Source organism: Symphalangus syndactylus, chromosome 6 (assembly GCF_028878055.3).
Source record: "Symphalangus syndactylus isolate Jambi chromosome 6, NHGRI_mSymSyn1-v2.1_pri, whole genome shotgun sequence".
Lineage (NCBI taxonomy): Eukaryota > Metazoa > Chordata > Mammalia > Primates > Hylobatidae > Symphalangus > Symphalangus syndactylus.
In genome coordinates this window covers 47,613,539-47,627,960 of record NC_072428.2, presented here as the reverse complement: position 1 = coordinate 47,627,960, position 14,422 = coordinate 47,613,539, and the positions used below count along the sequence as shown (strand labels likewise).

Genomic DNA, 14,422 nt, shown 5'->3' with positions numbered 1-14,422 from the left:
TTTCCTCTCATTCTGCCTTCTCCCCATCCATTCCTTAAAGATTCATGCTTACTCTCTCCCATAGGAGTGGCTCCAGGTGTCACAGACACCTGTCTGGCTCTCCAAATGTGGTTTGGGGGCCTACACCTGGCCCCCTAATGCCAGTACTGAGATGACTTCTGGCAGAGTTGCAGAATGCCAAGACTCCCACTAGGGCCCTGTCTTCCTGTTTCCCACAGGGTGATAAATAATCAGACAGGAGACTGCAAGGGCTCCTGGCTGAGTTTTGCAGCTCAGAGCTTGTGTAGGAAGGGAAAGAAGATAGGACAGGATGCTCCTCAGAGCAGGTGCCAGTTGTCCACAGAGGTTTCAACATGGTGGACATCCTTGAGTGCACAGCCCTTTGCTGAGGAGACCTCCTTTATCAGACGAGATCAGGCGCGTTCAGGGTGGTATGACCTTTTATCAAGTACTAATGAGGGTAAAAGCCTGAGTGGAAGCTGGGCCCAAGTCTTGGAAGAGCAGGCCCCCACTGTGGCCCTCACGCTAACCCTACAGGCCCATGTCAGGGCTGAGTTACCTGTGTGGGTGGGCTGTTGTACTTCCTGTCCTGAGGACTCCACATCCTGTGCAAAGAGTCCAAGGAGTTCTCAGACAGTTGCTGGGATTTTCGTCCTGCTCTTCGGCTCTTTAAGTCCACATCCTCGTATGGATTCTCCTTGGGCAGATCTCCTGCAGAGGAGGAAGAGTTAGAGAAGGGGGAGAAGGGAAGAAGGAAACACAGGAACTCACACACACACAAATAAACAAGCAGAATTCCTGTGAACCAAAGAGAATGGCTTCTGCCTGGCCCCTCAGCTCATGAGTCATGCAGCTGCCCGTCTGCAGTGGGGAGGCTACAAACAGATCCTGGCTCCAAGTCCAGAAGCAGAGCCCACCCCCCCGCGCCCCCCCCACCCCCAGCCCAGCTCAGCCTGGCCTCTGCTTTATAAATTCAGGGATTGCACAAGACTGGCTCAGCCACCCCTGCCTGTGCCCAGCCAGAGGACAAAGCCAGCACCAAGAGTCTTTCCTTGGCTCCTTTCCCTCTGCTGCAAACACCCCAGAGATAACACAGTTCAAGGTAGGAAGGGTTTTCAGGTCACATGGCTGTCCCTTCACCCAACTCTCAGGGGATCTCCCTGGGGACCTACTTTGGAAGGTGGGCATGGAGGAACTCATAGAACTGTAGAGAGCCCCCCTCTCACCTACGATGCCATTCAACAAGTCTTTTAGGGCAGGGTTTTGTGTTGTTCACCAAGGCAGCCTCGGAACGGAACAGTGATTAGCAGGGGGGAAGTGTTCGGTAATGATCTGTTCAATGACTCTCCTACTGTAGTGTCTATGCCCTCTGCCGCTGATCTCAGCAAAAAGAGAACCATCAACACTCCCCTTTCGGAACAAACTCTCCTGCTGTGACACAGGGGAGGTGTGAAAGGCTTGGAAGGAGTCTGGGCCAAAGGGTGGGGGTGAAGAGAGTTCTTGCTTCTCAGGACTAGTTCTAAAATCTCTGGCAGTGGGCATTGTATTGGCATTACCAGAAAATCTCAGAAAAGTCCAAGACACAATCCCTGCCCTTGAAGATGTTGAGTGGCACTCCTTTCCACAAGCTGTATCTCCTGCCCCCACCCCTCCAACATACACCTTTTCTAAAATAGAGTAACACCATGGGCCAGGTCAGTCCTAGCTCGATCCTGGTGGCAGAATCCATGGGGTGAACAGTTCCCTGGGGAACTCAGAACACAGCCCTCTCTGCACCCCTTTCCCTATTTTCCTGCTACAGAGCAGGACTCACTCCAGCACCTCTGCTCAGCAGCAGGTTTGAGCCCGGGTGACCACTGAGTCCCACACTTATCCTACAGATGTCTGACTGTGCCTTACGCCCCAGAGGAACTCAGACCCCACTCCTCAGAAAGCAGGCAGAAGAAGGAGCTGGAGGATGAGGAACAAAGGCTGCTGAGAGTGAAGCTTTCCTAGAGAGGGCACGGGAGAAGAGCCAATCCCTGTATGCTTGCAGATTCCTCCATTTCCAAAGTGCAGCTCCCTCCACATTGTGGCATCTACTTATGCAGAACCACAACGAATTTAGGAAATGCTCTTATAGAGTTAGGGTGTGGGTGTGAAGAAAGGATTTCAGTGACAGCTAAATAGACTGCAGTGGGAGCAATATAAATCTCTGTAAACTTATGAGTCAAAGATGGGTCATTGGGATTTGGGACTGGATTAAGTGATTCCCAACTCCAAGCAGAGTCCCCAGCAATGGAGCAGACCTTTTCCTGTAACACAGTCATGCTATTAAAATGACTTGTCTCCATTCCAGAGCCCTGACTAAGCGGAGCTGGCCCAGCAGCCCTGTCGCAAGAAGCCAAATAGCAAACCCGGCACCCCCTGCATGTTTTCTCCAGCCTACCCTGCTGTGGGGCACTTAGGGATGCACTGGGGATGGATTCTCTACTTCTTGGTCCTTCCCCAACATATGCCCTGCAGGAGTGAGGAGGTGGGGGAACTAAGAAGGGAGAATGCCAGGACACAGTCTTCTGATCCCCTAAAACAGGACCAGAGCATCACTGTCCACATCAGGGCAGGGAGAGCTTTATGCCAAGCTCAACAAATCCAAACTGCCCTGGACTGCATGATAAGCCAGGGCCTTTATTATAATCCCCAACCTATAGGAAGCCTTGTCCCAACCCCAGGGGTTTCTCCAAGCCACTGACATTTGGGGTTGAATAATTCTTGTTGTGGGAGATTGTCCTGTCCATTTTTAGGATGTTTAGTGGCAACCTTGGCTTCTATCCACCAGGAGACATTAGCATCTCCTTAGCTATAACAGCCAAAAATGTCTACAGACACTGCCAGATGCTCCCTGGGATGGACAGAGGGAAGAAAGGAGGGAGAGAGAGGGAGGGAGGCAGGAAGGGAGGGAGGGAAGAGTGAAGTTGTCCCCCCACTGAGAACCACTGCTTTAGATAGCGCTTTCTAAACTTCCAATGGCTTCTGAGTGTGTGACATGAGTCCCAAGACTAGCCCTCTTTTTTTCCATCCTTCCCTCCTTCACCTCACTCCCTCCTTCCTTCCTTCTTTTCCCTACAGTAAGAGCTTTGAATATTGATACAAAATCCAAAGCTCTAAGAAAAAGACATAGGATACTGAGGCCCAGGGAAGTAACAGATGTACAAGGCTGGTGCACATCACTGACAACCCAGGGGAAAACAGCCAGCAACATCAGGTTCTCAAGATAGGTCCTGTCTCTGGAAACTCGATTTCAGGAAGGCCTGCTCCTCCCCAGCCCCTTGTGCCAGCCTCTCTTCCCCAGCAATGTTTAACGTCCTCTCTGATGTAACAAAGCCACTAATCAGTTCTCCAGCAAATAGGTGGGTGGCCCAGCCCACATGCTGCCTCCCCAGCCTCAGCTTGGTCCCTTCACTGCCCTAACTCATCTCCCAGCTTCCTGGACCATTCCTGACTGCCCTGGAGGAGCTGTCTCAAATAGATTCTCCCAGTCATCTCTCCAGGTGGACAGGGGGCCAGGGGGTGGAGATGTACAGAGGCAAGTGGACCCTGAGTCCTGGATCACTAAACTGAACCAGCTGAGAGCAAATAAATATCAAAGCAATGGCTCAGAGTTGGAGGAGACGGTAGGCTGGGAAATGGTGTGCAGAGCGTCCTATGGAGGACAGAGCTGAAGGAGCTAGGGCTGAATGGGAGATTCAGCAGGGGCATGAATGGGAGACAGGGAGCCTAGCAGATTGCAAATTTCTACCTGCATTCCTGCCCACACAGCTTTCTCGGGACAGTCCACATGACCCTTGGAGAGGGACGAAGAGGTGGACCCTCTTCCCTGAAGGCCCGGCCCTCAGCAAGCCCAGCTGGAGAAGCGAGAGGTCTCAATCTTTCCCAGCTTGGATGATGAAATAAGGGACAAAAGGCATCACCAAGAATTTCTGCTTTGCACTCTTCTAAAAGGGGATTGCCAGAGCCCAAAGGTGTCACATTAATCCTCTTAAAGGAAGAATCCAGCCCCTCTGGGCCCTGCTCCCACTCCTCCCCACAACCTCCCACTCCTCCCCACGACCTCCCACTCCTCCCCACGACCTCCCACTCCTCCCCACGACCTCCCACTCCTCCCCATAACTCCTTTGGTCTTAACCACACATACAGCACTCCCCCAGCCCCAACCTAACTGGAAAAACCAGTTAGGAAAGGGGTGTGTGTATACACACAGGCACTGAGAATTTCTCCAAACACAGTCCTAAGCTTCCTGGACCACACCCATTACTAGGGTCCTGGGTCTGCAGCTTCCCTCCCCAACAACGTCCGGTTCCAACCAGCTGTTTCTCCTGGTTCTCAGTCTTTTTCCCTCTCTCACACAGGACAGAAGGGGCCAGGCTAAGAGCCCAACTCCCCGGCAACAGATCGGATTGGGGCCTCTAAGGGGCTGGCTGTTGCCCACCCTCCGAGCCTTGACACCATTTCTCAACAGCCCTGGCACCTTCCCGGGCTGCACCTCTTGGCTGTTTTGTTTCCCACTGCAACCTCCATCCCAGTAGGTGCCCTCTGCTCCTTACTGTTTCCCAGCCTGGAGGCAAATAAGGGAAGCAACCAGAGAGAGTGGAAGCTCAAAAGCCTTTGCAGTCCAGGCTGACTGGCCCGGTCCCCAGCTTGCATCCCACTGAAGTTCCTGGAAACACTCCCTCAGCCCAGGCTAGCTGATGGGAGTGGGAATCTGCAGGAATGCAGCTCAGGCGCCGAGGCCACTCCACATAATTCCTTAACAAGCTGCTTCCTTGGGTGCATTTTTAAGTGTCAGGCTCAGAATGCAAACATAAGGTCTTGTAGAATAGCAGCATCTTCCAGGGGCAGATGTCAGATGGGACAGGCGAGAAATAGCAGCCCAGGAAGCAGCAAGGCAGTAACTTTCTTTCCGAACTCCTTTTCTGCAAGTTAGCAAGGTAAACCTCAGCATGTTTGGGAGTACCCCACCCCAGCTCCTCAGGCATCATGCCTAGTGTACGCAGGAGGCCAGCAAAACCCCCACAACCCCCATTCGAGTCCAATGCTCACAGAGAGACATGTTTGTCTTGGGGCCAACTGGCCCTCCACCTCTGACAGACAGGACTCCAGTCCAATCACCAGCACCCAAGATGGAGATGAGCACTAGGCTCTCTGCCTCCCAACAGCTCCATTCCTGCATGCCTGCAGGAGCCTGATCCAGCAGGGTCAGAGTCATCCTTCACCCCACAGAGCACAGGCTGGGCCAAGACCAGAGAGATGGCTCCCAGGAAGTCGGAGCCACTGATCAGTCCTAGGCAAGATGGGAAACTGCCATTCTGAGTTCAGCAATAAGACACCTCCTGAAGCCTTGTGGGGAGCTCCGAACTCTCGGGCCTGTCCCCAGGGAAGAAAAAAGAAACCCACCAGAATCTAACAGAAAGAGAATATTTTCCTCTGTATTTCCCTCTGGCCTCCCTAGTCAGGTCCCAGAAATTCAGACTGGGCTGCTATGGGGACATAAAAAAGGAAAACATGCACAGGGCACTGTCCTAACTGCAGACTCCAGAAACCACCCCCACCACCCCACGAGGCCAAAGCAAAACCTAAACATCCGATGTAGTATATTCCCAAACTGGCGCCTGGGTCGCTCCCCTCCCTTTCTCCCACATCCTCCCCCTCTCTTCTTTCCCTGTTCTCTAAGTGCTCCAAAGATCCAGAAGCCAGGTGAGCAGCTACCTCTACCTTCTGCCCACAGAGCGCTGACCCCTAGCTGTACTCAGCCACCCAAGAGGTAGCCAAGCTGCTCCCATATTTTTTTTAACTCCTCATGCAACACCCAGAGTGGAAGAGAGTCCTCCCTAATGAGTGGGGAGGGAGCTCTGTTGCCCCACCCCCTCCCTACCTCCTGTTGCAGGGTACGTTCTCATTCACTCTAGTTTGGCAGAAACTGCAATGTGTCAGTTTGCTGCCCAGGACCCTGGGGGCACCCAGTGTGGGTGCTGCCGTGGGCAGAGAGGGCTGTGTTTTTCTGATGTCCCTTGACTATGCTGGGTGCTGGCAATCCTGTGTTCCTCCCGTTCTCTATTATCTGACAAGGATTTCCTGTGGGGATACCTTCTTGGATCACCTGAACTGAACTAATTTGAGAAAGGGGCGGCTTCAACCATTTCTCTCTGTCCAGAGTTCCACCATCCAGGGCTCTGTTCAGGATTTTTTGGGGCAATGTTTGGGGGGCAGAATTTTGGAAGAACTGTCCTGGGCAACACAGCTGTTCCCCAGGCCTTCTTAGGTCAGGTTTGAGAGAAGGGAAAGAGGAGGGCAAGTGTGTCTAGGCCTCTGCCTACTCACTCATTCGGGAGGACTTTCTTCCGCTCTGGGATGTTGGTCTTGCATAAGGAGGTGAGAAATACAGGAACAGCATTGGCTGCCTTTTGGGTGGCTGGGGTACGGGCTGGAGTTGGGGCATCTTCCTTAACTGCCCACCTGGCTTCTGGATCTTTTGTTCTGATGTCCCTAGCTCTTGATCTCTGCTCTGGGTGGCCTGTAGGTACAAAGCTGTCTTTTCCCCAGTGGTAAGGGAAAGGGCCTCCCTCCCCAAACTCTTTTGCTGTTCTAGGGACCTCATTCCCACAGTCTTCCTGCTGTGACCCAGTTTTGCATGGCTACATACTATACATTCTGTTCCTGGGAAAGCAGTGTCCCTGCAGGTCCCGGCATGGCTGCTGTCTCCCCAGAAATGCTGGCCCAGCAAGTGGTAAGGAAACGGCTACGAAACCAATGGCTCAGATCAAATGAGGGAACAGATGGCCCTCTCTTCATAAGATTCCAGGCTTCTAAGCTGGCCAGGCGCAGTGGCTCACACCTGTAATCCCAGCACGGTGGGAGACTGAGGCGGGCGGATCACGAGGCCAGGAGATCGAGACCATCCTGGCTAACACAGTGAAACCCTGTCTGTACTAAAAATACAAAAAAATTAGCCAGGCGTGGTGGCAGGCACCTATAGTCCCAGCTGCTGGGGAGGCTGAGGCAGAAGAATGGCGTGAACCCGGGAGGCGGAGCTTGCAGTAAGCCGAGATTGCACCACTGAACTCCAGCCTGGGCAACAGAGCAAGACTCCGTCTCAAAAAAAAAAAAAAAAAGAAAAAGAAATATTCCAGGCTTCTGAGAATCTGGAGGGTTCCCTCTACCCTGGGCCACTTCTCTCTCTCCTGTATTAACTAACACCACATTCTTCAGATCAAGGCCCAAGACAGAGGCAAGACAGGGACATAGAGAGGGAGCCAGCAAGCAGGCAACACACAGCCTCTCTCCTCCTCACTGACCTACAGTGATAACGCACGCTTCACTTGAGCAGAATCAAAGTCCCTTACTGAAGAGGATGCTAATAGAATTGAAATGAACGCCAAAAAACAAAACAAATGCAACCCAGCCTAGAGCACCTATCTTTCATCTGATCTGTGAACACAAGTTTGCCAATACCATGTCTTCCCACCTGCCGGAAGACAAATCTCAATGGAGTCTTGCATTTCTGCCCTTCTTCTGAACAAGAGGAACTAATAGTTCCAGACTGTATTTTAAAGGGCATTTATACAGCAAACAGCCTTGGAAGACAGAGATAGTGTCTCCCTTCAGGGCAGAGGCAGATTTGTTTCCTGACCAGAGTGATAAAGATAATGTCTCCTCCAAGGACAAAGGTTAGGCAGGTTTGCCAGCAGTCTCTGAAAAGACTGGGGTTTCCTACACTTGGGCTCCCCAGCTGGAACATGGACCCGCAGCGTGTGCAGCTTCCACCTGGGCCTTCTCCACACCACCCCATGGGACTTAGGCACAAGGGGAAATCCGTGTGAACACGAAGCTCATGCTGCTTGCTGTGCCATGAGTAATAAAGTCCTTTGTGACCCAGAGGTCTCGTGTCTTCTGCCAGCACCCATGAAACTGGGGCAATGAAACGTGTTAGCTTGTACAATAGACTGAATGTTTCTGTCCCCCAAAATTCCTATGTTGAAACCTAATCCCCAGTGTGCTGGTATTTACAGGTGAGGCCTCTGGGAGGTAATTAGGTCATGAGTGCAGGGCCTTCACCAATTACGGCCCTTTTAAAAGAGACCCCAGAGAACTCCCTCCGCCCCTTCCACCACGTAAGAACACAGAAAGAAGATGGCCATCTCTGACCAGGTAGCAGGCCTGTACCAGACACTCCATCTTATTTAATTCTAACAATAACCTTATATAGTATTGTTACTTTTTTTTTTTTTTTTGAGATGGAGCTTCACTCATGTTGCCCAGGCTGGAGTGCAATGGCGCGATCTCAGCTCACTGAAACCTCCGCCTCCTGGGTTCAAGCGATTTTCCCGCCTCAGCCTCCCTAGTAGCTGGGATTACAGGTGCCTGCCACCATGCTCAGCTAATTTTTTGTATTTTAGTAGTGATGGAGGCTGGTCTCGAACTCCTGACCTTAGGTGATCCACCAGCCTCAGCCTCCCAAAGTGCTGGGATTACAGGCATGAGCCACCACGCCCGGCTCAAAATATTATTACTATTATTGTTGTTGTTAATATAGTCACATCATCATTTTATAAGAGAAAAACAGAGTCTTCACAAAAGTTAAGTGATTTGCCTTAAGGGCACACAGCTAAGGAAGAGGGCCTGCTGGACTTCAAAGCCTTCCAAAAATAAAGGAAAGGAATGATGTCGTTTTCTCCTTCTCATGTCCCCAAAGGTCCTTTGGATTTCAGTTCATTCAAGAGCCAAGCTTTTAATCACAAAGCCGCTCTATCTTTGCTAAGGTGCTTCCCCTGATGTCCCATTCCAGGAGGAGTTCCAGAAGGTGGGACCATGCCTGCCCACAGTGAAGGAGGTCAATCTAGGTGTCTCCTCCTGTTCCTGTTCTTCTGCAGTCCCCTGAGATGACCCAGCCGCCACCTCCGCCATTGCTTACCCACAATATCTTCATAGGCATTTTCTTCTAAAGTGCTTTTGGATCCAAACTTGGGTTGGTTCTCAGTACCATTCTCAGTGGGAGAAGAGGTGTACAGGGACTGGAGACTGGATGCATCCTCAAACTCAAAGGATTTTCTGTGGATAACAAGAGCAAGAGTCATTCCTGCTGAATCAGATCTCTGCTGACTTGCTGGGCAATGTCCATGGCAACAGCAAAGATCATAGGCCCTCCTCATAAAGCCAGCTTCTGAAACAGCATCAAGGTGGGTCCAAACTTACCATCCGAATGAAGAGACAGATGGTCTGAAAGACCTCAGCCTGGGTGCCTGCAATGTGCCTTATCCCGAATAATACTGCTATTAGGTAACAACAACTACCCCAGCTTAAAAGCATGCTGTTCCAGGTGCTGCATCAAATGCACCTTTACATGTGTTATCTCATTAATCTTCACAACAGTGTCACCAGTATTGTGACATTTTGTGAAAGAGAAGATGGAAGTGACAGAGGCATGATTCTCCCAGGCGACGTCTCACTCCAGGGCCTGAGCTCTTAACTATATAATTTTGGCCTCAAGCCCTAGAGAATATCCTCCTTGAGAAGTGTCTGTGATTCCACTGGAATTGAGTGCCTGGTCTGCCTCTGGGGTCTCACATCCTCATCTGCATCCTAGCTGGGGACTCCTGCCACTGCACTAAGCAGGTAGGAAGGTTCAACACTGGGAGGGTCCCACTCAGGGCTGTCAGGGGGTTGGAAAAACAGTTGTTGCTGGGTGGTTTGTTGAAGCAGGAAGGGCTGAGCCCTTAAAACAAATAAGACCACTGCCAAGGTGGAGCTGGGAGGACAATTTGCAGCCAGAAGCTGCTTCCAAGACCAAGCTTCCCTTCAGCTAGCTTGCTCCTTTCCATCCCTCGGACAACCTTCCTCTCTACTGTACAATTTCAAGACCACAGCTTGTTGTCTCCTAAGACACCCTGAGCCTACAGCACTCTCTGCCCCTCTCCTTCATGGGAGAGGTACGTCCCTCATCTGAGACCCCAACTGCATCCTCTCCCTCTCCAAGGCAAGTCCCCGCAGGCTCCTGGGGAGGGAGACAAAGAAAGGCACTGACTGGATCCCTCCTCCCACCCATGAACACCTCCCTCTTCTTTGGGGCACCATCAGACCTTTCAGCCAATAGAGCCCTTTTTCTCTTGTTTACTAACAGCTTCTCCTGAGAGTCCTAGGGTGTAGGTAAAGGGCTAAAAGTGTCCTGAAGGCTACAGCTTGTTCTTAGCTTGCCTGCCCCTGCCCTAAGCACTCAACACAACCGAACACTCTTTATATTGGCATCTCCTCCCTGTGCCTCTGTGACACATTCCCTCCTGGCTTTCAACTAACTCTCTGGCCACTACTTTTCAGACTCTTGTGAGGGGTCCTCCTTTTCCATTTGCCTTTTAAGTGTCCGGGTCTCTCAGAGTTCTGTCTTAAAAACTCTTTCTCACTCTGCACTTTCTAGGGACCAAATATCCATGGGCCATTGCCATATCTACCATCTCTATCTTGATGACTCCCACATTTCTGTCTTTGGCCCAGATTCTCAACTAGTTAAACATCCAGTGGCTGAGCACAGTGGTTCACAAATGTTGGCCCAGGACCAGAGTTAGTGTGAGAGCAAGTTTTCTTTGGCATATACAGTAGACTCAGCATCGTATGCAGGTAGCCCTCAAGTCAGTAAATAAGACACAAATCATGTTCAATCAAATTATCATTGAAAATCCCCCAGGAAGGTGTCACACTGAGGACTAACATGCTGTCTCTCATTAAAACTAATAGTGTCTCCCCAGGTTGTTGTTTTTTTTTTTTTTTTGGCTGAATGCCAGAAGAAACACTTGGCTTGGCTTGCATTTTACACACACACACACACACACACACACACACACATTTCTTTGAGACAAGGTCTTGCGCTGTTGCCCAGGCTAGAGTGCAGTGGTGTGATCATACTCGATATACCCTCAACCTCCTAGGCTCAAGCTATCCTCCCTCCTCAGCCTCCCAAGTAGCTGGGACTACAGGCACATGCCAACACTCCAGCTAATTTTTTTAATTTTTTGTAGAGATGGGTTCTCATTATGTTGCCCAGGCTGTCTCGAATTCCTGGTCTTAAACGATCCTCCCACTTTAGCCTCCCAAAGTGCTGGGATTACAGGTGTGAGCCACCTCACCTGCACTGCATTTTTTTTTAATAAAAAAGTATATTAAATATGAGAATCACACTTGGTGTAACAGACACAAACTTACCATCTCTACTCCTCATGGAACATGTTCACTGCGTGAAACGGCATACAGAACAGACTGCACTTTTGGAACTGTTTCTCTTTTTCCAAGAGCACAGATTTAAGTTTGCTAATTAATTCTTACATGAAGGGACTCCTCTATATATGGTATATGTGTGTATATATTATATATAAATGCAGTGTGGGGTAGAATATGTGTAAAACCTTCAGGCTGATGAACTCTCCCCCCACTCCCTTTGGTCACCTAGTCAACTGCTTTTGGCTCTTCTAAATTTAGCTCAGCAACTCCCTCTATGAGGAGCCTCCCTTCTCTCCCCCATCTAACTCAGATGCCCCTTCTCTGGGTCTCTGCAGCCTCCTGCACTGCCATGAGTCACGGCACGTATGACATTATCTATGATTTATCTGTGCACCAGACCACGAAGTCCTTGAATGGAAGAACCATGTCCTATTTGCCTCTGCGTCCTCTTGACCAGCACAATCTTGGTGCACAGCAGGCTCTAGATGAATGTTTATAGAAATGGATGAATAAGGACAAAGCAAACACTCTTGGCAGGCCGTTTAAGAATTAAAGAGCCAGTGAGCATTCTGGGGTGGACTCAAACATGGGATTACCCTTAGCCATGGGCTGTTCCGACTTGGGGGTCTGAATCTTTGAAATTTCTTCCTTTCTGCACATGGCAGGAAAGTTTATGTATGAGATGGGATATGTTAGATGAAGCCTGAAGTGTGGGGACAGACTAAAGAATCCCTGGAAGTGAAACAAACCTGAACACCCATTTGTTGTGGGGTTAGATAAGAAAGGCAGTAAGGTGTATGCAGATGAGTATTCCGAAGGAAGCTCACTCCCAGCCTACCCTGATTCAGAGAACAAGACGCCTGCCAGCTTTCACCAATTCCAATAGCTCCAGCTCCAAGTTACTGGGGAGACTGCCCTTAGTAATCTGGGGTTAGAAATCCTGAGACTGACCAGGAAACCAACGTGAGCCTCGGAACAGGCTCATTCCTGTTTTACTCCTTTTTTCACCAATCTCCCCAATAATCCCCTCTTGATATAGGCCCAGGGTTCGTGTATGGCCAGGAGGCCCTCAGAAGAGAGGGAATTGTGTTAAATTTGCAGACACTACCATGTTAATGATAAAATGCAGTATTCAGATAATGCTTCATTCAAAGAAATTAATTTCTAATGCTGGTACTTCAGGTGGTAAGGAGGCTAAGATCCTACTAGTCCGCAAAGGACTGCCTGCTTTACCTACTCCCAATGGAAGACTGAAGAAGCTCCAACAGGTGCGGGACACAGCCCAGCTCTACCCCAAAGGCCAAACCCAGACAATACCTTCAGTGGCCAGCACTCAGGTCCCAAGTATCCTGTAAGCATTCCCACTCATGTCCAAGTATCTTGTAAGAGTAGAACAATCTCATTTTTCACTACCACAACTACCACCTACAATTATTCAGTATTTCAGAGCTTACAAAGCACTACTGACTGTGACCCATCCTACAATCTGTGTTTGCACTGTCCATTTAAAAGAAAACCACGGTATTCAGCTACAACACACCGGAGCGGCATGCGTTACCTGCTCTGGGACTTGCGGTGACCACGCATGTCCTTCTTGGGTCTCCGGGTGACTGGCGGGGCTGGGGTGGAGGGCAAAGGGGGTGGAGCAGCAGGTGTGGGTGAAGGAGGTAGACCATTGCTGGGCTTACTCTTGGGGTTCTTGTCAGCCTCGTATTCAAAGGTGCGCTTGGGTTTGGGGACAGGGTTCACAGCAGGATCGGGGGAACTCTTCGATGGCAGCTGCTGGGAGCTAGGGCTATTTCCAGGGGTCCCGGGCTTAGTGGAACCACTGCCTTCCCTCTCTGGGGGTGGGCCCGCCTCCCCCCCAACTCCAGCCACTCCGACTGCCCGGCTGCCAGCGTTCACACTCGCGCCCCCTGCCGGCTCCTCCAAAGCGCCCAAGGTTCCAGTCTTCCTTTTCCCCCGGTCCACACTGTAGCAGCTGCTGGGGAGCTGGGGGAGCCCCCGGCCTGGCTGCTCCTTCAGGGCCTGTTCAATTTTCTGGATCCGGCTCAGCACTGCTGAGCTCTCCTTCCTGCTGCCATGCCCCCTGAGGAAGGCGCTGGGCTCAGTCCGGCCCAGCCGTTTCTCCAGCCGGTAGAAAGAGTCCCGGACAGGGAGCGCCTCTCCCTCCTCCTCAGTCTCTGGGTAGGAACACTCGGAGAAGGTCCTGCTCATCCTCCGGAGGCCCTTGAAATCAAAGGTCTTTTCTGAGCTGCAGGGGGACGGCACCACGCTGGGACAGCCCAGGCTGGGGCAGCCCTCACTGGCCGCCCACTCGCTCCCAGAGCCCTCCCGCTTCTCTCCACACATGCTCATCCTGGGCGATGCCTCTCGGCGACCTTCCCATGCTGAGATCTTCTCCCGGATGCCCAGGCTGTGAGCGCGGGTACCGGTACGGGTCAGCAAGACGCCCCGGGGGCCAGCCGCTGGCCCCGGGAATGGCGTGCTCTGGGCAAGGGGGAGGCAGGCAGCTACCCCTGCTACATCCTGGGCTGCGCCTTGGACATTCTCCTTCTGGGCTTCTCTCTTGCACGCCGAAGGGCTTCTGTCCAAATAACCGAAGCTAGTGGTCTTGAAGGGACAGGTGGCTGGGGAAGTATCTGGGGAGGGATCTTGAGGATTCTGGGGTGAAGGAGCTGGGGGGTGCCGGTCCTTGAGGAGCACCCGGGAGCTGGAGTGGCTGGGGTACCTGCAGGCTGAGGTTTCACTATCACTGAGCGGGTAGATGGGACTCCTTGGTGGGGAGAGAACTGGAGGTGGAGAGACTGACTGAGACCTGGGGGCAAAACAAAACAAAGGAAAAGAAAAGAAAATGGCAGTGAGTGGCTGACCAACCAGTGGCATCCTGTTTTATTCTTACAGAACTCAGCATCTTTTTCCTGGAGGACTCTCAAAGAGTACTCTATTCAAGTAATATACCTTGAAGGCTGTCTTCAAGGAGAGCAATAGCTCCTTAATCACAGCAGGCCAAACTCAACAGGTCTCTCTGCCCAAACCATCCCCAGGCACCCTGAGTAACGTCTGAAACAGACACCTGTTCTGTGCCAAGCGAGAGCATCCCAAGAGTCTACATCTGCCAACAAGAGGACAGAAAGCCCAGTGGTGTGCTGCCACATGCTTAACAACCAGTTCTCAGAAG

General features: G+C 51.3%; 1 protein-coding gene across 10 annotated transcripts in view; it reads right to left on the bottom strand.

Annotated features, from left to right (window-relative positions):
* Positions 1–14,422, bottom strand: part of DENND2B (DENN domain containing 2B) — a 229,234-nt gene that overhangs the window by 27,037 nt on the left and 187,775 nt on the right. For 9 of the 10 annotated variants that reach the window (XM_063641093.1, XM_063641092.1, XM_055282505.2 and 6 more), the window contains 3 exons: positions 12,800–14,059; positions 8,948–9,084; positions 560–711 (listed from right to left, as the gene is read on the bottom strand). In XM_063641093.1, coding sequence (XP_063497163.1) covers positions 560–711; positions 8,948–9,084; positions 12,800–14,059 — 1,549 coding nt within the window. The remainder of the gene's footprint in view (positions 1–559; positions 712–8,947; positions 9,085–12,799; positions 14,060–14,422) is intronic. The other variant, XM_055282509.2, reaches the window with a different exon arrangement.